The sequence below is a fragment of the Bubalus kerabau genome, chromosome 18 (genome assembly GCF_029407905.1).
Source record: "Bubalus kerabau isolate K-KA32 ecotype Philippines breed swamp buffalo chromosome 18, PCC_UOA_SB_1v2, whole genome shotgun sequence".
Taxonomy (NCBI): Eukaryota; Metazoa; Chordata; class Mammalia; order Artiodactyla; family Bovidae; genus Bubalus; species Bubalus kerabau.
In genome coordinates this window covers 18,647,870-18,669,909 of record NC_073641.1, presented here as the reverse complement: position 1 = coordinate 18,669,909, position 22,040 = coordinate 18,647,870, and the positions used below count along the sequence as shown (strand labels likewise).

Here is a 22,040-nt window from a genome sequence, read left to right as displayed (position 1 = left end):
CCAGTCACAAACACAGCTGGGTATTGTTTTTGCTTTGGCTCCATCCCTTTGTTCTTTCTGGAGTTATTTCTCCACTGATCTCCAGTAGCATATTGGGGACCTACTGATCTGGGGAGTTCCTCTTTCAGTATCCTATCATTTTGCCTTTTCATACTGTTCATGGGTATCCTGGTATAAATCCACCTGCTTTTAATATTCAGTAAGCCAGTCTACTGAAGTCTGCTCATGGGAGTACATTAAGATAAAGTTTTGGCTTTAATAATCAGCTATGAGGGTTTTTTTGTTTGTAAACTCCTGAATGTTGTTTTTCTCCTGTGCTGTAGAAAACCTCAGTTTCCATGGATACAGAAGACCTTGTGTACTATATCATTTTAGAGTATAAGGGTCTTGAGCATCCATGGATATCCAAGCACAGTTGTATAGACTAGCATGGAGTTTGGCTAATTCTTTCAGGGGCACTAGATGGCTGTGTTGGAGCTAATGTGAGCTGCCACTCGTGGTACACACTGGTTTCAGAAAATTAAAATTTCTAAAAGTACATGGTCTCCTCTGGCTACTTTTTACTTCTGAACATTATACCTGACAGTAGATTCGAATGGATTTACACCAGAAGACTCCTGTTAGGAGATGATACACTGAGAATTCCAATAATGTGTTACTCATAAGTACAGTATGTAGCACATATAAAAGGAAAAATTGAGCTTTTTTCATAAACAAAAATAGTATAATACCTAATTCTTGGCTTGTTGTGTTTAAAGAAATAATGTATATAAGATTATCTAAGGATAATGACTTTTCTCCTTCTCTCTCTTGCGCCACACCCGTTGCTGTTTGATTCCTGGTTTACAGCTCTCATTTGATTGTTTCCATTTTAGATGTCCAATTACATTAGAAGGCATGTATATTACAGAAAACAAGGTTCTTTATTTCTAAAATATAGCATTGAGAGAGAATTGTGTGAATAAAAAGGAAAGCAAATGCCTAATATTCAAAACTTCATATAGAATACTGTATAAAATTTTTACCCTAAATGCTTCGTTTTAAAGTGTTACGTTTTACATATTTGGAGGGAACATTTCTGTAATACTTCCAAAAGGAGAAAAAGAAATTATAACTTCATAGTGCTTCTTTTCTTTAAATATCTGTTCTGTATGCCAGGAAAGTACAAGCCTCTTCTAGCTTTTTTGTTACCCCATTATTCTGGGGTTCTTTTCCCAAACTGCTTAATGAATGTTGCATCCTTCTGAGTGATTTTTTGAATTTGAATGCTCTGAAGATACATAACTTCTCCTTTTACTGATCCCCAAATATGGGCTTCCCAGGTGGCGCTGCTGCTGCTGCTGCTAAGTCGCTTCAGTCATGTCTGACTCTGTGCGACCCCGTAGACAGCAGCCCACCAGGCTCCCCCATCCCTGGGATTCACCAGGCAAGAACACTGGAGTGGGTTGCCAGTTTTCTCCAGTGCATGAAAGTGAAAAGTGAAAGTGAAGTCGCTCAGTCATGTCCGACTCTGAAGAATCTGCCTGACAATGCAAAAGACGAGGATTTGATCCCTGGGTTGGGAAGATCCCCTGGAGGAGGGCATGACAAGCCACTTCAGTATTCTTGCCTGGAAAGCCCATGGACAGAGGAGCCTGGCAGGCTGCAGTCCATGGGGTCGCAAAGAATCGAACATGACTGAGCACATTCTCACATACAAATATTGCATAGAATCTTTTTCTTCAGTACTTTTCTTCTAGAATCGACCCTTTTCATTCAGAGTCAAATTACATACCTTTCTACTCTGGGCCATAGTCATTTTCCCTCTTGAAATCCAAGCCTCCATGCCTCTGGCACCTAATAGATACTCCAGAGTGAGCATAGTGTCCCTTTGTCTACTGGAATTAACCCTCCCCTCCCCTGGAGGCTCAGAGGGTAAAGCTTTTGCCTGCGGTGCGGGAGACCCGGGTTCGATCCCTGGGTTCGGAAGATTCCCTGGAGAAGGAAATGGCAACCCACTCTGGTACTGTTGCCTGGAAAATCCCATGGATGGAGAAACCTGGTAGGCTATGGTACATGGGGTCGCAAAGGGTCAGACATGACTGAGCGACTTCACTTTCACTTTTCACTTTCCCCCAGCTAGATCTCTGCCTCTTGTGTCCTTTTCTGTGCAGCATGGGTCACATTTTAGTGAAAGAAAAAAAAAAAAAAATGACAGACTGACTGAGGTTGCCTCACCTCAGTTCTTCACCCCTGCAAGACAGGTGTCTATCCAGACTTCTTTTGGTAGAGCTAGAAATTCATCTGCAGGCAGGGGAGGGAAGAAAGGGGGTGAATCTGATGGTCACTTGACTGACTTCTCTAAGCCTGAGTAAGCCACGGGCCAGGACAAGTCTTTCTTCTGACTGGTGTGTGCAGGCAGGGTAGAGGGTGGACCTGTGTCCTCTGGCCTGTGTCCAGTCTGCTTCTGGGAATATCCTTATCCCATCTTCTGTCAGATTTTGACACTTCTTTTTGTCAGCCATTCACTAATTGTATTTTTTGGCTTTCTGTAAACCTCAGGTTCCTAAACCTGTTAGATTTCTGTCAGAACTGTTCAAGCTTTATTCTGGTTCCAGCAGTGTCAGCTAAACAATCTCTTCATTTATGAGAAAGGGCTGAAGTTACTGCTTTGGCAGTAGCCGTGTAGTCAAAAGTTTATCTTGTCCATGTTGCAGTTTGATTATCGTAATCTATTCTCAGCTCATTCCAGAAATGTGCATATCTGAATTGAGACCTGATTATGTAGAACTGTTATTTTCTAATTATGGCAAACATACGTCCTCTTACCCTCTCCTCAGAAATGTGTGCCCATGCTGGTAGCTCCAGCAGTGATCCGTATGATTTATTGTTTGAGTGGCCAAGTCATGTCCAATGCTTTTTGGGACCCCCATGGACTGCAGCCCCCTAGGCTCCTCTGTCCATGTGATTTTCCAGGCAGTAATACTGGAGTGGGTTGTCGTTTCCTCTCCAGGGGATCTTCCTGACCCAGAAATAGAACCCCAGTCTCCTGCATTGACAGGCAGATTCTTTACCACTGAGCCACCTGGGAAGCCCATATATGTGTGTGTGTGTGTGTGTGTGTGTGTGTATGTGTGTATTCTTTTTCAGATTCTTCTCCATTGTAGATTTTGATAACATACTGAATTTCGTTTCCTATGCTATACAGTAGGTCCTTCTTGATAACCTACTTCATATGTACTAATATATATCTTAATCCCAAATTCCTAATTTATCCTCCCCCAGTTTCCCTCTTTGGTATCCATAAGTTTGTTTTCTATGTCTTTGAGTCTATTTGTTTCATAAGTAAGTTACTTTGTATCATTTTTTTAGATTTCACCTATTAAGTGATATCATACAATATTTGTCTTTCTCTGTTTAGCTTACTTCACTTAATATGATAATCGCTCAGTCCATCCATGTTGCTGCAAATGGTATTATTTCATTCTTTTTTATGCCTGAGTAGTATCCCAATGTTTGTATATGTGTATGCATGTATATAAACCTCATCTTCTTTATCCATTCGTCTGCACATGGATATTTAGTTGTTTCCTTGTTTTTGCTGTTATAAATTATGTTGCTTTGAACTTTGTGGAGCTTGTATTTTTTTGAATTAGAGTTTTCATCTTTTCTGGATTTATGCTCAGAGTGAGATTGCTGGATCAAGTGGTAACTCCATTTTCCGTTTTTTAAGGAACATTCATTCTGTTTTCTATAGCAGATGCACCAGGTTACAGTCCCACCAACAGTGTAGGAGGGTTCCTTTTCTTCTACATCCTCTCCAGCATTTCTTATTTGTACACTTTTTGATGATGGCCGTTCTGACTGGTATGAGGGGATACTTCAATGTAGTTTTGATTTGCATTTCTCTAATAATTAGCAGTGTTGAGCATCTTTTCATGTGCCTACTGGCTCCAATACCTTTTTCTAAGATGTTTCTCACTGAACCACATAAGGCAGACTGTGTTTCTTTAGAGAATTTTTTTTTATTTCTTTTTTTTTTCCACTTTATTATTTTTTTAAATTTGAGAGTAACTGCTTTGTTCTGTATGCTAAATCACTTCAGTTGTGTCCAATTCTTTGTGACCCCATGGGCTGTAGCCGACCAGGCTCCTCTTCCATGGAATTCTCCAGGCAAGAATACTGCAGTGGGTTACCATTTCCTTCTCCAACGGATCTTCCCAGCCCAGGGATCAAACCCACGTTTCTTGCATCTCCTGCACTAGTAGGCAGGTTCTTTACCACCAGCACCACCTGGGAAGCCCATCACTGCTTTGCAATGTTGTGTACACAGTGTGAATTAGCTGTATGACCTAGAGGGGTGGCATGGGGGAGTGGAGAGAAGGTGTTTAGTTCTTATGTGAAGGATATATAGTGATATCAAAAATGTATACTATTTCAATAGGCTGTTATATACACATTAAAATGTAACAGTGATATCAACTTTTTATTATTTTACCGGTCTGTTGATTTAGTTCTCTAAAATCTGATCACACTTGAGAGTACAGACATATGATTTTGACTTTACAAAGGCGGGAACATTACCCAAACTGTGTTGGCTTTGGGAACTACTTTACTGAATATTTTAAAACTTAATTATGCTTATTAATGCAGTATAAGAAACATGATATGTCTCATGCAGGAATGATACAGTGAATTCTCTGAAGACAAGAGTTAAATAATTTAAATTTTTAGATTATTTTAAAATTCAAATAGCATAATTTTGTGTACCAGTGGATGGTTATATACTTCTCCTTTTTTAAAGTCAGGCCTATTAAGGTATAGTTCACATAGAGTAAAACCTCTTATAAGCATACAGTTTTGACAGATATACACAGTATATAACAGTACCACACTTAAGGCACAGTATGTAACCATCACCCCAAAAGTTCCCTTGTGGTCCCTTTGCCTGACAACCACTGATGAAGTAATTTTGCCTTTCCAGAAAGTCACATACATAAATGAAGTTATGCAGTATATAGCCTTTCAAATCTGTTTTTCTTAGCATAATGTTTTTTGAGATTTTTTTCCAACTTGTTGCATGTATCTCTAGTTTGTTTCCTTTTATTGCTGATTGTTCTGTTGGACAAGTGACCCACAGTTTATCCATTTGTTACTTGGTGGACATTCGGATCATTTGTAGTTTGGGGTTATGAATAAAGCTACTATAAATATTCACATACAGTTCTGAGAATACTTGTTTTGGTCTTGGGTAAATACCTAGGAATGAGATTGCTTACATGTATGGAATGTTTAACTTTATAAAAGTTGTGAATGTTTTTTTCCAAAGTGGATGTTTATTCTTACTGGCACTGTATGAGAGGTCCTATTATTTCTCACTCTTGCCAGCACTTGGTATTGTCAGTCTTCATCGTTTTACTTTTTATTAAAATCTCATTACAGCTTTAATTTGCATTTCCTTTGATGACTAATGAATGATATTGAGCATTTTTTCAAGTGCTCATATGCCATCTGTATGTCTTACTTGGGGAAGTATCTGTTCAAATATTTGCCCCGTTTTTTAAATTGAGTTATTTGTTGTCTGAGTTTTCAGAGCCAGGATCTTCCTCAGATGTTTGTTTTACAGATATTTTTTCACAGTCTATGGCTTCAACATTTTGTACCTTTATCTTTTTAATTATAACATTAACATAAGACTATTATAATAAAGAATGTTAAAGTATTTCTTTCACATCTAATCTACCCACGTAAGTATTTAAGCATACTGGTAAAAGTATTTCTGCTTTAAGAAATATATTTTGAAAGTTTCCTTTATACTTTCACACTAAAATTTATCTTCATGTTCAAGAGGATAGTTAGGGAGGGAAAAAAGCAATTGTCTGTTGAAATAATCCATTTCAACATGTTTTGCTCTTCTTGTATTCTAGTGTTATCCAGGATAAATTCTGTGGTATTATAAACATCTCAGTGGAGGGCCTACATGACGTCATGACTGAAGATCCTGAAACGGGAACTTACAAAGAGTAGGTGTATCATTTAATTAATTGCACTTGAACTTCAGTAATTAATTATACCCTACGTTATTTTTTATCATAACCATATAAGCATCGTATGGCAGCTTTTAAATTTTGTCTTTATAAAAGAAAACTTTTGTTATTTTGCTTGTAATATTGTTTCATCCTGAGATAAGCTAAATTTTTTATAGTGAAATTTTGAATTGGGGTTCTTTGGTCTAGTCAATCATTTTATGTCTTGACATTAGGTTTTAAAAAAATATTGCAAGTGTAGTTTGTCATATAAATTCCCTTTTTAAGATTTTTAAATTATTTTTAATTGAGGATACTTGCTTTACAGTATTGTGTTGGTTTCTACATACATCAACATGAATCAGCCACAGGTATATGTATGTCCTGTCCTTGAACCCCGCTCCCACCTCCCACCCCATCCCACTAGGCATACCACCTTGAATACGCCTGACCTTGTCTTTCAAAATATTTTGAATATGTTCTTTTTTTCCACTAACAGTGTTCCCTTGCCCTTCAGGCAAGTTATGGAGAAAAAGGGGCGTGGATTAGCATCCTATATTTGTGTTTGACTGGTTGAAGCATCACTGGCTCCTCTAAGATAGTAGAGGGTCACATGGTACTTGACTAGTTCCAAAAGACAGTAGTAAAATTTCAGTTGATCCTTGTACAGGGTGGACGGGGGTTTGGGGCTCCAACCCTCTTCACAGTTGAAACTCCAAATATAACTGTACAGTTGACCCTCTATGTCTGAAATTCTGTATCTGTGGATTCAACGAAGCACAGATCGTGTAGTACTGTAATATGTGTAGCACTGTTATATGTTATATGTTTATTGAAAAAAATCTACACAGTTCAAATCTGTGTTGTTCAAAGGTCAACTGTATTCTTCAGGAGCTTAGTTAAAATCATGTTATCAGGAATGCTGATAATCTCACATTTATCTGTTAATTTGAATAAAATTTTTAATCATCATATCATTTCATAGTAGAATTATCACACCTTTCCTCTTAATACTGATATTAATAAAGGGAATATTTCATAATGATAAGGAAGGCTTCATGAGATTCCAGACTGCCTGACTTCTCCTCAGTAATGTATTTAGCCTGTTTTCCTGGCTTGAGGATGGCCATTCTAACAGGTGTGATATGATATTGTGGTTTGGGTTTCCATCTCCCTGGTGATCGATGATGTTGAGATCTTTCCTGTGTCTGTTGGCCATCTGTATGTCTAATTTGGAAAAATGTCTGTGCAGATCCACTGACTGTTTTTTAATCAGATTGTTTGATTTTTTGGTATTGAGTTGAATCAGTTGATATATTTTGGACCTTATCAAATGCATGATTTGTAAATACTTTCTTTCATTAAGTTGCCTTTTCCTTCTGTTGGAGGCTTCCTTTGCTGTACAGAAGTCTTTGGTTTGATGTAGCCCCACATGTTTGTTTTTGTTGCCTTTGTTTTCAGAGCAGATATAAAAAATCATCACCAAGACCAGTGTGAAGGAGCTAACCACTGTGTTTTCTTGTCGGAGTTTTATTGTTTCAGGTCTTAAGTTCAAGTCTTTGATTCATTTTGAGTTAATGTTTTGTGTTTAGTTTATCTTTTAGTTTCATCTTTTTGCATGAGTTTCTTTTTAGTTAATAGAGCTCTTACTTTATTAAACCAGGAAAATATATCAATGATGCTTATAATTTGCCTTCTGCTTGTCTTTGTTTAGACTGGATTCCCTTTTTTTCCTTAAATAATGCATTGTTTTTAGGCATATTGAGAAATGAGGTTGACAACCTGTTGCTAAATTTGGGAATAAGGAAGAAAAGAGACTCATAAGTTGTGGTTTTATAGTTAGAGTACAAAACATATTGCCATCAAGGATGTAATTTTTTTAGAAACAAAAATAAAATGTAGGCTTTTATAAGCATTTAACCCCCTCTTGATATATTGACTCACCAGACAGCTTTTCGTAATGGAATAGAGAATATCCGAAGCAGCCTTGGTTCCTTGACTCTGACTTATCCCCTCTGTATTATCCTAACTTGTGTTGGTCTCAGTGACCTCCTTGACGCCTCTCTCCAGTTAATCCTTCTGATCCATTCTGCTCCACTTCTTAAAATTAGAAGTCCAGTTTTGTTTAGCATGAAGTTGATGGGACACTGTTCTTTGCTGATCTTCAGTTTATATTAATTGGCCTTTTCTCTTCCTCTCTAAATTCTTTCCCCTTTCCCAAATGTGCCATTTCCTTTGACTCGCAACATTTCTTCTCCTTGGCAGGTCATGCCCTCAGCATTGCCCTGTGTAGCAAATACCTCCTTCTAGATTCCTTTCCATAATCTCAGTAAAAATTCATTGCTTCCTTCTCTGCTTCTTGGTGGCTCCGATGGAAAAGAATCTGCCTGCAGTGTAGGAAACCTGGGTTCGATCCCTGGGTTGGGAAGATTCTCTGGAGAAGGGCATGGCTACTCACACCACTATTCTTGGCTGGGAAATCCCATGGAGAGAGGAGCCTGGCGGGCTACAGTTCATGGGGTCACAAAGAGTCAGACAGGGCTCGCAGGAGCGACTGACACTTTCACTTTCTGTTCCTTCACGGCACTTTGTCTATACTACAAACATACAACTGTTCAGTTCAGTTCAGTTCAGTTCAGTCGCTTAGTCGTGTCTGACTCTGTGACCCCATGAACTGCAGCACGCCAGGCCTCCCTGTCCATCACCAACTCCCAGAGTTCACTCAAACTCGCATCCATCGAGTCGGTGATGCCATCCAGCCATCTCATGCTCTGTCATCCCCTTCTCCTCCTGCCCGCAATCCTTCCCAGCATCAGAGTCTTTTCCAATGAGTCAATTCTTCACATGAGGTGGCCAAAGTATTGGAGTTTCAGCTTTAGCATCAGTCCTTCCAATGAACACCCAGGACTGATCTCCTTTAGGATGGACTGGTTGGATCTCCTTACAGTCCAAGGGACTCTCAAGAGTCTTCTCCAACACCACAGTTCAAAAGCATCAGTTCTTTGGTGCTCAGCTCTCTTCACAGTCCAACTCTCACATCCATACATAACCACTGGAAAAACCATAGCCTTGACTAGACGAACCTTTGTTGGCAAAGTAACGTCTCTGCTTTTGAATATGCTATCTAGGTTGGTCATAACTTTCCTTCCAAGGAGTAAGCGTCTTTTAATTTCATGGCTGCAATCACCATTGCAGTGATTTTGGAGCCCCAAAAAATAAAGTCTGACACTGCTTCCACTGTTTCCCCATCTATTTCCCATGAAGTGATGGGACCGGATGCCATGATCTTAGTTTTCTGAATGTTGAGCTTTAAGCCAACTTTTTCACTCTCCTCTTTCACTTTCATCAAGAGGCTCTTTAGTTCCTCTTCACTTTCTGCCATAAGGGTGGTGTCATCTGCATATCTGAGGTGATTGATATTTCTCCCAGCAATCTTGATTCCAGCTTGTGCTTCCTCCAGCCCAATGTTTTTCATGATGTACTCTGCATATAAGTTAAATAAGCAGGGTGACAATATACAGCCTTGACGTACTCCTTTTCCTATTTGGAACCAGTCTGTTGTTCCATGTCCAGTTCTAACTGTTGCTTCTGACCTGCATATAGGTTTCTCAAGAGGCAGGTCAGGGGATCTGGTATTCCCATCTCTTTCAGAATTTTCCACAGTTTATTGTGATCCACACAGTCCAAGGCTTTGGCATAGTCAATAAAGCAGAAATAGATGTTTTTTTGGAACTCTTTTGCTTTTTCGATGATCCAGCGGATGGTGGCAATTTGGTCTCTGATTCCTCTACCTTTTCTAAAACCAGCTTGAACATCTGGAAGTTCATGGTTCACGTATTGCTGAAGCCTGGCTTGGAGAATTTTGAGCATTACTTTACTAGCCTGTGAGATGCGTGCAATTGTGCGGTAGTTTGAGCATTCTTTGGCATTGCCTTTCTTTGGGATAGGAATGAAAACTGACCTTTTCCAGTCCTGTGGCCACTGCGGAGTTTTCCAAATTTGCTGGCATATTGAGTGTAGCACTTTCACAGCATCATCTTTCAGGATTTGAAATAGCTCAACTGGAATTCCATCACCTCTACTAGCTTTGTTCGTACAATGGTTAGTTGCATATATTCAATTTAGTGGTCATAAGAGGATTTGAGGCAATGAATAATAAGTAAAGCACGTGCTCTTTGTGACTGAAAACTATTAATTTGGGGTTGAAGGAATTTAAACAGGAAACCTTGAATGGAGAAACATGCCATCCAGGTGTAAAACAGCCTTGACTTTACTAACTACCAGGGCAAAGAAAAGCATTTGGAATTACATGGTTCCTGGTATCGTGTAGAAGGAAGTAGGTGTATCAAGAGAGGGAGACTGTTTCTTGCCCTGAATCCAGAAGTGAATTTTTGGTAAGATATTTTTCTGATACTTATATAAGGGACTGTAAAAGGATTTTCAGCTGCAAGTAAGAGAAACCCCTGAGTCAGCTGACTTTAACAATAAAAAAGCAATTGCAGGTGAGAGAGGGTTTCCCAGGTGGTGCTAGTGGTAAAGAACCCACCTCCCAATGCAGGAGACCTAAGAGATGCAGGTTTGATCCCTAGGTTGGGAAGATCCCCTGTAGGAGGGCATGACAACCCACTCCAGTATTCATGACTGGAGAATCCCATGGACAGAGGAGTCTGGCAGGCTACGGTCCATAGGATCACAAAGAGTCTGACACGGCTAAAGTGACTTAGCATGCATGGATGTGAGTGGGAGGCTCTTGGATTAGGTATTCGTGACCACACAATACCGTAAAGACCCAGTTCTTCCTACCCCGTCCCCTCAACACATGAACTTCATGTGCAGGCTACTTACCCTCATTGTCAAAAAGTAGTTCTCGACACTACAGTTCATGACACTGCCAGTGCCAGACGAGTAGTCATCTTTTTCCTTGTGTCATTTTAACATCATAGGACACTGTCCTAGAAGTCATTTCATCAGATTTCTCTCCATATCTAATTGGCTAGAATTTCTTAAACATACTCATGTTGAAAGCAGTCATTGACCAGGGGAATAGGATTTCCTTAATTGCTTACTGAGCCACCAGCGCTGGGGCTCAGATCAGCTTTTTCTGAAGCATATGGTGTGCATGGAACAGGAGGATAACTGACAAGTTCAGGGCTCAGTTGGGAAGGAGGACAATTATACAGGCGACCTAAGTGTCCACTGGAGAGATCAATGGAATAGCATCAGTTCTAGTTTTCTAATCTCCTTAAAAAGTGGGTTTCTATAGATTAAATAAAAGTTGTAGCTTTAAGCCAGAAATAATAATTTCATATTGCATGCTAATACTGTTGGTTGTGTTTGGCTGGTTGGTTTCTTGTTGGGAAAGATTCTGAGTTAGCCAGCTAGAGTGCCTGGATGTATTTAGTGAATGAGTGTAGAATGTGAGGGGTGGCTGCCTATGTTTATATGTTAGCTGTCCCTATTTTAAGCTGTTGTTATTATAATTTTATTACAATTGCTTTTATTGCACTCACAGCCCACATCTTTTAGCTTAGTAAAATTCTATTAACGTTCACCTTGCTTTTTGTGTAAAACATGATTTCCTATCTTTAATCTTTGTCAGCAAAATTAGATTTGATTTTTACTTGAAGATTTTCCTGCAGGAGAAAATTTCAGCTTTGGGTTTTTCAAATTTTTTTTCACTTTCCACCTTTCAGAGACCCAAATGAATGCAATTTTCAGAATTTCAAAGTACAAATATCCCACCCTCTGACAAAAATGTGTATATTTATATCCAGAGTATACTTTATTATTAATAAATCTTTAGGGAAGGGGGAACAGGGAGCTTTCCACTGTACAAGTAAGTTAACAGATTTTTGAAATGTAGTGAAAGAATTTGATACAGTATAAAACTTACTTCCATGGAGATCCAGATTCATCACAATTAAAATTCAAGTCTGCTGCATACTTCAGAGGGCTAATGTGAAGGAGGTCCATCTTATTATTTATTTCTAATACAAACTAGAATCGAAACTTTTCCTAGACTTTTCACTTTATTAAATACCTTTGGAGTTGAGATAATGTCATAATTTTACACCTTTGTGCTTGAGTTATTTGGCCAAGTAGTTGACCATTGAACAATGCAGGGGTTAGGGGCATCCACCCTCTGTGAATGTGAAAACCCAAGTAAACCTTATAGTTAGCCATCTTCACCGACAGTCGTCTGGTTCCATGTCCTCAGATTCAACCAACCGTGGTTGTGTAATACTGTAGTATTTTTTAAATTAATTACTTTTGGCTGTGCTGGGTCCTTATTGGTGCATGCAGGCTTTCTTTAGTTGTAGTGAGGGGACTGCTCTTCATTGCTGTGTGTGGGCTTCTCTTGCTGTGGAGCGTGGGCTCTTGAGTGCCTGGGCTTCAGCAGTTGCAGCATATGGGCTCGGTAGTTGCAGCTTGCGGGCTCTAGAGCACAGGTTCAGTTGTGGGGTATTGCCTTAGTTGCTCTGTGGCATGTGTGATCTTTCCGGATCTGGGATCAAACCTATGTCCCCTGCATTTGCAGGCAGATTCCTAATCACTGGACCACCAGGGAAGTCCCCGATAGTATTTATTATAGGGAAAAAAATCCATGTATAATTAGACTCCTGCAGTTCAAACTCGTGTTGTTGAAGAGTCAACTGTACATCATGGTGGACAAAAGCATTGCAGCTCCAAAAGAGTAAAGCCATGAAGTGAGTTAGAGATTGAGCTCTTGCTGTTTTTCAGGGTTTCCGATTTCCAGTTTAAGGTTCTTAGTATTTGATTCTATCAGGTGGACTGACTGGGTCAGAGATAGTTGTTTCAAAAATGAATTTTTTAATGATCGGGGATAAGAAGAAAAGGACATTCATGTGCCCTACAAGAGTGAGTCTGATCAAGTTTCTGGTTTTAGCACTTGTCCCTAACCCTAAATCGATGGTTATTTATATAGCTAAGTCAAGAAATGCCCTTCATGTATACTTGCTACAAAACATAACAGAAAGCAAGCTTTCTTTGCCACAGCTTTTTATTGGTTAAGAACTTAATGACTCTGATAAATTATAGAAGTCTGTTCTAAATTAGGGACAGTAACGTTCATTCTTTTCACTCGATTCACTAGGCAGCATTCATCTTGTCTCCCTGGAGCCAGTGTTGCCTGAATAGGAAGCTATCTTATCTCTGCTAATGTAAAGAGCAGTGATGCAGATAATCAAAATAAAATGGTCTGTAACTCTCCTGCAGTGCTATCAGGGACAAGTTCTTCATAGCATTGTAACGTCATTTGGAACACAAAGTAGATTGTTACATAATTAATAGTGCTTTAAAGATGTTACTGTTTAAATTATTGTTACTATTATGAAATATATACAATAATCTAGACATATGAAGATTAATGGTAAAAGAAAAAGTATTAATTTTAAGTGTTTTGTAAGTATCATTTTTAGAAAGATTATAAAAGGTACACCTTGCTTTTGTTAAGTGGTTTATGGTTCAAAAATTTCCTATAAATAAATTTCTTATGATTTATTACCTAAATATTCAAGCAAAATGCTCAATGCAAAAGGTATGTTATAGACTTTTTTTATTTAAAACTTTTTTTTTTTTTAATTGCAGCTGTATGTTAATGTCTCATCTTGAAGAACCAAAAGTAACAGAAGATGAAGAACCACCCACAGAACAGGATAAGAGGAAAAAGATGGTAAGTTACAAAAGTAGCTTCTAAAATCTGGGGAAATCACATATCATCATTATATTCTGGAGATTTTGAAGATACTTGGTGGTCCGTTCTTCCATCTGTCAATCCATCTGTCCATCCATTAGTCCATCCCTTGTTGCAGAATCAATGTAAAATAACTGATTTTGAAGTTTTGGGTATACTTCTAAAACAGATAAATTGTATTCCTAGTGCAGGAAGTTGAGTTTAACTCTTGATCTGAAATTCATTGTTTCTTGTCTTAGCAGAGGACTTACTCCTTTACTTACAAGAACCACGTGACCCTCAAACCTTACTTAAATTGTAATGCTCATTCTTCTGCTTTGAGAGTTATTAACATTTCCTTTTTCCCTGTTAGTTCATGGATCTTGTAATGAATTGTGTTTTGAAATATAAGTCTTTATAAGAATGCCTTTAAATTAATTGCTAGATTGTTTTGAAAGCCATAACTCTTACTACAAGAATCCGATAAGAAAAGTTATTTATAGTCATAAATTTGTAAATACTTTGACACATGAATTTAAAATAGGTACATAAATAATTTTTTTCTCCTTTTTCTCTTGGAATCTGCTCTAGTCTCCTGACCTTACCAGAGATTAACTTCATTGTGCCTTCTGTCTTCATTTGCAGTTGAGAACACCACCACTATCTACCTCAAAAGTAGAATAAATTAATTAATATATAAAATGATCATGAGATAATGCTGAGCACCTAATAGTTAATGTTGGGTATCATTATTTTAGTCTACTTGTGATATTCACCTCCTGAATTATCCCACATTAATCCTCAAGGGTTTCATCCTCAGTGTATAGCTGATACTGCACTGTTCTGACAGCTTTCTTTGAAACTGTGTTTGAGTTTAATCCATTTTATTCTGTTTTTATGCTAGGTGTCATCTCCCTAGCACTAGTGTAGAAGAAAGGACAATATTCAAGAATTTGTAAAACCTGAATTCTGGTCCTGTTTATGGTGTTAAATTATGACCTTGAGCAAGTCACACTTTCTCTTGAGAACTGTTTTCTCTTCTGAGAAATGAGGGGGAAATTGGATTAGCAAATTCCAAGGGCAGTGAGCTAAAAAATTATTTGTGTGTGTGTGTGTGTGTGTTTTAGCTCTTAATACTGTTCCTTTCCTTCCCCAATATATAGAATCCCAGTGAAGTTTTCAGTTGTGAGTGTACCTCTGGAAATAATTCTCCTGTGAAATGAGACTGCTAAGTGGTATCCTAAATACATGAATAATGTTATTTTCTGCATTTAGAATGATGACAGCCTTTTGCTACAACATAATACTTTATCTTTCCTCTTGCTTTTTTAAACTTTGAATATATCATTGATGTTGTAGAAAAATATGATAGCATTTTTCTTAATAAGATTCTGTACTTGTAAATGAATGATAGGTATCCTGGTTTCTTTTATTTTTTAAATTTTATTTTATTTTTTAACTTTACAATATTGTATTGGTTTTGCCATATATCGAAATGAATCCGCCACAGGTATACATGTGCTCCCCATCCTGAACCCTCCTCCCTCCTCCCTCCCCATACCATCCCTCTGGGTCGTCCCAGTGCACCAGCCCCAAGTAACCAGTATCGTGCATCGAACCTGGACTGGTGACTCGTTTCATATATGATATTATACATATTTCAATGCCATTCTCCCAAATCATCCCACCCTCTCCCTCTCCCACAGAGTCCAAAAGACTGTTCTATACATCTGTGTCTCTTTTGCTGTCTCGTATACAGGGTTATTGTTACCATCTTTCTCAATTCCATATATATGCGTTAGTATACTGTATTGGTGTTTTTCTTTCTGGCTTACTTCACTCTGTATATTAGGCTCCAGTTTCATCCACCTCATTAGAACTGATTCAAATGTATTCTTTTTAATGGCTGAGTAATACTCCATTGTGTATATGTACCACAGCATTCTTATCCATTCATCTGCTGATGGACGTCTAGGTTGCTTCCATGTCTTGGCTATTATAAACAGTGCTGCGATGAACATTGGTGTACACGTGTCTCTTTCCCTTCTGGTTTCCTCAGTGTGTATGCCCAGCAGTGGGATTGCTGGATCATAAGGCAGTTCTATTTCCAGCTTTTAAGGAATCTCCACACTGTTCTCCATAGTGGCTGTACTAGTTTGCATTCCCACCAACAGTGTAAGAGGGTTCCCTTTTCTCCACACCCTCTCCAGCATTTATTACTTGTAGACTTTTGGATCGCAGCCATTCAGACTGGCGTGAAATGGTACCTCATAGTGGTTTTGATTTGCATTTCTCTGATAATGAGTGATGCACAGGGGCCATGCTAATCTTCTCTGTATCGTTCCAATTTTAGTATATGTGCTGCCGAAGCGAGCACTCCTGGTTCCTTTTAGTCATCAGCTTTTTGTATACTTTAATAACATGCTTAATCTGGTTAGATCTACTTTTTGCATATTGATCTGCTGAGGTCTGTTTTTTATTACATATAGAGTGCTTCATAACATCATAGGGTAGTCATTTCAATTCTAACTTTATTTTGAATGTAAATGAAATATTATCTCAAAGAGCAGTATAAGAACAGAGTTTTAGAAATAACCCTTAAAGGTTTTTGATTCAGTTTTGTTATATCCTAAATTTTATTTGAGAGCTCATTATTTTATCATTATTGTTTTATTTTAGGTAGTATTGATTTATAGAACAACTTGTATTTGTTAAAGTGATTTTATTTGAAATTAGTCTTCACAGTAGCTATTGGATGTAGATTTACATTGTCATCTCTATTAAGATTTCTAGTGCCTTAGACTTAAAGCTTAGTCTTATGCTGTTAATATCATAGCATTTATGATCAGTGTGGGGGTTTTGTATCTTAGCCTTGAATAAATACAATTATGAATACAGGGCTAATTTTTCAATAACTTTTCAGTAACAAACAAAATTAGTTTCAGTGTATCGTCAAGGTTTTACATACAAGAATAAAGTATGTATTTTTTCCCATAATTATATCATCTTTCTTGTACTGTGATGTTTTTAACATTAGAAATTTTTTGAGAACTAACTACATGTATCTTGGTTGTAATTTCAAAGGGTAGTATTTGCTGGTAGATGATTATGAATTACTGTTCAAAAGAAAAACCAATCTAGCATCAAAGATTATCTTCATTTTAAAATGGAATTTTTTTATATACTCAGAAGAAAAAGTGTAGCTGCTTGATTCCAAGATTGCGTAATTGAATGTTTGATTTACCGTCACTGTTGCCTTAAAGTGGTCCCTGAAATGTGGTGTCTTCACTTCAGTAGCTGCTTTGATAGAGCAAAGCGATGGTGATTGTAATTCAGAAAGATGGATAATTAGTATTATATCAAATGTGCCAAACGATTGTCCGTAAGTTTATGAAGATTCTCTATATTTCATCTTAAATAAGGATGAAATTTCCATTCAGAAAAGCTATTAAGCTTTCCAGACTTTCGATTATGTGCTTTTTTAATCCAGCTCCCTCTGTACTTTCTGTTTTGGGGGAACTAATTCTGAGAAGCTTGAACGTGGCCCAGGCGTTTCATTTCCTTTCTAAGTTTCCTCTCTGCCCTGTGTGCTTCCGTAGTAGGACAGTGGTTTCATGATCTCTCTTCTATAAAGAATTTAGCTAACGCATTAACATTTTAAGTTGTTTGTAATTTCTTTTTTGTGAAATGTGACATACAAGCCACTTATAAGTTTAAACTTCTCAAATTGAAGTTTTGAGCACATTAATGCTTTCCAGCAACTTTATGGTACCTAAGAAAGCATTGTTAATGTAACATTTGATATAGTAAGTAGAGCTGTTTTGATCATTCTTTCCTGTTAAATGTTTCTCAGTTTAAGCCCTAGAAATATTTTTATAATCAGTTTCTATAAAAATAATCTAGTTTTATGTATACTTAATAGATACTTTAATTGATAATGAGGTGTAAATAAGTTGAACGTTATTAAAACTATGCTAACTTCTCACTCACTCGTGCTAGCACAAATAAAGCTCTGTCCAAGCATCATTCATATGTCTTCTGCTTTTGCTGTAGCCCAGCTAAGCAAATTGATGGTATGTTAGGTTTTGTTGCATCTTATTTGGTAAATTCATGACCACGTCCTAGGTCTTATGGTGAATATAGTAAATCCTGAGCACACCTTGCATACTGCCTTTGAGTGAGTATTGTCTACTTTGCTGCTACTGCTGGTTCAGGGAGGGACAGAAGTGCTGTGTTCTGGGAATGGAATTTGTCTGAAAATCATAGCCTACAGGTAGCTGATATTTCTCTTTCCGAGAACAGACTGCGTCTTCCTCCACCTTTGCCTCTGCCTCCCACCCTCTTCTCCCTCTCCCCTGAGATTTCTTCCTCTCGTCAGCTCTCCCTGAAAACTTATTTGCCTACCTATGAAATATAGACGTTTTCCTCCGACTTTTACTTACATGTATAGAATATACTGTTGGAGGGAAGGTTACCCTTTTCAGTTCCACAATGTTATTTTGTAAATCTGTAGTCCAAATATAACGTCAGTTAGGTGCTCTATGGTGATGGTTTGTTGTGGGATGTTGTAAACTCGCCCTGAATTATTTTGATCACTGAGAACCATTAGGATCCTTCTTTTGGCTGTCCCATTTGCCTCTAGAAAAACTCAATAGAACTAGTATAAACACAGAATTATATTTGATTGTCACTATTTTGGTACTATCTTCTTCTTAATTAAATACCAGTACCCTGAAATGTGGGCTTCCTGGGTAGCTCAGCTGGTAAAGAATCCACCTGCAATGCAGGAGACCCTGGTTCGATTCCTAGGTCGGGAAGATCCCCTGGAGAAGGGATAGCCTACCCACTCCAGTATTCTTGGGCTTCCCTGGTGGCTCAGACGGTAAAGAATCTGCCTGCAATACAGGAGACCCCAGTTTGATTCCTGGGTTGGGAATATGCCCTGGAGGAGGGCATGGCAATCCACTCCAGTATTCTTGCCTAGAAAATTCCATGGACAGAGGAGCCTGGCAGGCTACAGTCCATGGGGTCGTAAAGAGTTAGACACGACTGAGCGACTAAACACAAGCACAGAACCTTGAAATGCATGGTTAAAAGACATTTTTATTTTACAAATAATATGAGATTAATTCATTATCTTGTTATTTGTGCTTTTTTAAACTGCTTTTGTGAATCCTTACCCTATCACATTTAGTAATTGAGGTAACATACAATTGCTGAAAATACTCTTTAATATTCAACTTGCATGAAATGGCACGCTGGTTATGAATTTGGAGCTTTCTGCCTTTTCTCAACATGCCCAGTTTCATTTTTCACCTTCTTGTGCTACATCTCGACTTTATCTTAACTTGAAACTGATCTCATCCAAAATCCTAAACTCTGACATTTCTCTCTCATCACAACCTTTTCTTCTTCCTTACTAACTATTGCTCTTCTCCTGGCAAATCTGCTTTGTCCCTTAATCTGCTGCTGCTAAGTCACTTCAGTCATGTCCAACTCTGTTTGACCCCATAGACGGCAGCCCACCAGGCTCCCCCATCCCTGGGACTCTCCAGGCAAGAACACTGGAGTGGGTTGCCATTTCCTTCTCCAATGCATGCAAGTGAAAAGTGAAAGTGAAGTCGCTCAGCCGTGTCCGACTCCTAGCGACCCCATGGACTGTAGCCTACCAGGCTCCTCCATCCATGGGATTCTCCAGGCAAGAGTACTGGAGTGGGGTGCCATTGCCTTCTCCTTTTCCCTTTATCTGAAGCCCCATAATTCATCCTTGTTTTTGCAGTCACTTTCCCAGCTTTTGGGCTTTCCTGGTGGCTTAGTGGTAAAGAATCCGCCTGCCAATGCAAGAAATGTGGGGTTCAATCCCTGGATCAGGAAGATCCTCTGAAAAGGGAAATGGCAACCCGCTCCAGTATTCTTGCTTGGGAAATCCCATGGACAGAGGAGCCTGGTGGGCTGTGATCCATGGGATCGCGGAGTTGGACACAGCTTAGCAACTGAATGTATATAGGTATGTTCCCAGCTTTTAACCTAGATTTCCTTGTTTTTCTGTAGTTTTTAAAGACACATTATATAGAGAAGGAAAGAGATAAGGATGATGGCAAATGTCATTGGAAACAGTATAAGCGAGCCAGTAAGCAGTGCAGCATTTTTAAAGTAATAAAAGAAAAAAAGCATTTCTCTTATTCTCACATTATTAAAATAATCTTTTTTTTTTTTTGGCTGTGCCATGCTGCATGTAGAATCTTAATTACCTGACTAGGGATCAAACCCATGCCTCCTGTATTGGGAGCATGGAGTCTTAACCACTTGACTGCCAGGGAAGTCCCACTAAAGTAATCTTTTGATATAACTTTTTACTACTGAAAATAAAAATTGTTTTATTTAATCTCTACTTAATTTGTAAGTGTTGGTCACTCAGTTGTGTCCAACTCTTTGTGACCCCATAGACTGTAGCCTGCCAGGCTCCTCTGTCCATAGAATTCTTGTGAAGTCTTTTTGAAATTTTATTTTGATGACAATGGAAGATATCCTGTCTTCTGATTTTTCTTTATTCAACAAGATCTCTTTTGTATAGTTCTGTATATTCTTGCCATCTCATCTTAATATCTTCTACTTCTGTTAGGTCCATACCATTTCTGTCCTTTATTGAGCCCATCTTTGCATGAAATGTTCCCTTGGTATCTCTAATTTTCTTGAAGAGATCTCTAGTCTTTCCCATTTCATTGTTTTTCTGTATTTCTTTGCATTGTTTACTTAGGAAAGCTTTCTTATCGCTCCTTGCTATTCTTTGGAACTCTGCATTCAGATGGGCATATCTTTCCTTTTCTCCTTTGCCTGTCCCTTCTCTTCTTTTCTCAGCTCTTTGTAAGGCCTCCTCAGACAACCATTTTGCCTTTTTGCATTTCTTTTTCTCAGGAATGGTTTTGATCACTGCCTCCTGTACAGTGTTTACAAACCTCTGTCCATATATCTTCAGGCATCATGTCTATCAGATCTAATCCCTTGAATCTATTTGTCACTTCCAGTGTATAACCATAAGGGATTTGATTTAGGTCATACCTGTATGGCCTAAATAGTGGCCTAAAATAGTGTTTTTCCCTACTTTCTTCAATTTAAGTCTAAATTTTGCAATAAGGAGTTCATTATTAGAGCCACAGTCAGCTCCTGGTCTTGTTTCTGCTGACTGTATAGAGCTTTTCCATCTTCGGCTGCAAAGAATATAATCAATCTGATTTCAGTAGTTATACAACTGTCTCTCTATACTTCCACACAATGGCAATAAAGTAGCATCTTCAAAATGAACTGTTTTTCTTTTGCATTTGTTTTTTACGTTTGACTGTTAATACTGTTAATACTGCTGTTAATATGTCCTTGTCTTGATTTTTAGGTGATGCTAAGACGTAACCAAAACTGTCCTAGGACACATAACTTTACCTAAGGCCAGCTATATACAAATACTAAATATTTCAAAGTTGGATTGAGCAAAACTTTTTTTAACCAGCGAGAGCTCAAAGTCAATGTTAAATTTATCCCAAATCTTGAAATACGCTATTGCAGTGGTTAATTCAACTCTCACAGACTGTAGAGTTGCATGTGACATTAAAAAATCCAAGAGGATAGGAAATAATGACTTGAAATAATCCAACTGAGATGTAATAAAATCACAAATTGATAACCAGACATCCTCCTGAGATAGCAGTTTTTCCCTTGATGGAGCTAAAATGTTAATCAAAAAGTAGTCTGAGATCCAGAGGTTAAGATCTTTCACAGTAGGCTACATAATAGTAATCAAAAGACACTGGAAAAGACAATTCTGTTGAAAATGCCCTTGGAAGTAAATGAAATGATGCTTCTAAGTTTTTGTTTTTAGTTAAGATTTCAGATTAATTGCCTGCTGACATCAGTATTGTTCTTGAATATTAAAAAAAACTCATTTGTATTGAGTTTTTTAATTTTAATGAGGCAGCCTCATTATTCTTTATTTACTTGCAAAGAGACTGACATGACTGAGCGACTGAACAACAACAAATTGAATTGTTACTAAAAACCTTAGAAAGAGTTCAGTAATTTGCCACTCTTCACTGGAAAACTTTGGCGATTTGGATACAAGAGACATGGGTTTGATCCCTAGGTTGGGAAGATCCCCTGGAGGAGGAAATAGCTACCCACTCTGATATTCTTGCCTGGATAATCCTATGAACACAGGAGCCTGGCAGACTATAGTCCTTGGGGTTACACAGAGTCAGACATATTTGAGCACGCACACCTCCACACGCCCATGCAAATAAAGTCTTCATATTCTAGATGAAGAATATGGCCTAGTTTAGGAGCACTTAGGTAAC

General features: G+C 38.2%; 1 protein-coding gene and 1 non-coding gene across 4 annotated transcripts in view; one reads left to right on the top strand and one right to left on the bottom strand.

Moving 5' to 3' along the window:
* Positions 1-22,040, top strand: part of IPO11 (importin 11) — a 201,395-nt gene that overhangs the window by 159,769 nt on the left and 19,586 nt on the right. The window contains exons 28-30 of one of the 3 annotated variants that reach the window (XM_055555038.1): positions 5,907-6,002; positions 13,614-13,698; positions 14,862-14,883. In XM_055555038.1, the coding sequence (XP_055411013.1) occupies positions 5,907-6,002; positions 13,614-13,698; positions 14,862-14,883 (203 nt within the window). Of the gene's footprint in view, positions 1-5,906; positions 6,003-13,613; positions 13,699-14,861; positions 14,934-22,040 lie in introns of all 3 variants that reach the window. The other 2 variants (XM_055555040.1, XM_055555039.1) reach the window with 2 other exon arrangements.
* On the bottom strand, positions 15,974-16,075 carry LOC129633497 (U6 spliceosomal RNA). The gene has a single exon (XR_008705080.1). It is a non-coding gene; the product is annotated as a U6 spliceosomal RNA (small nuclear RNA).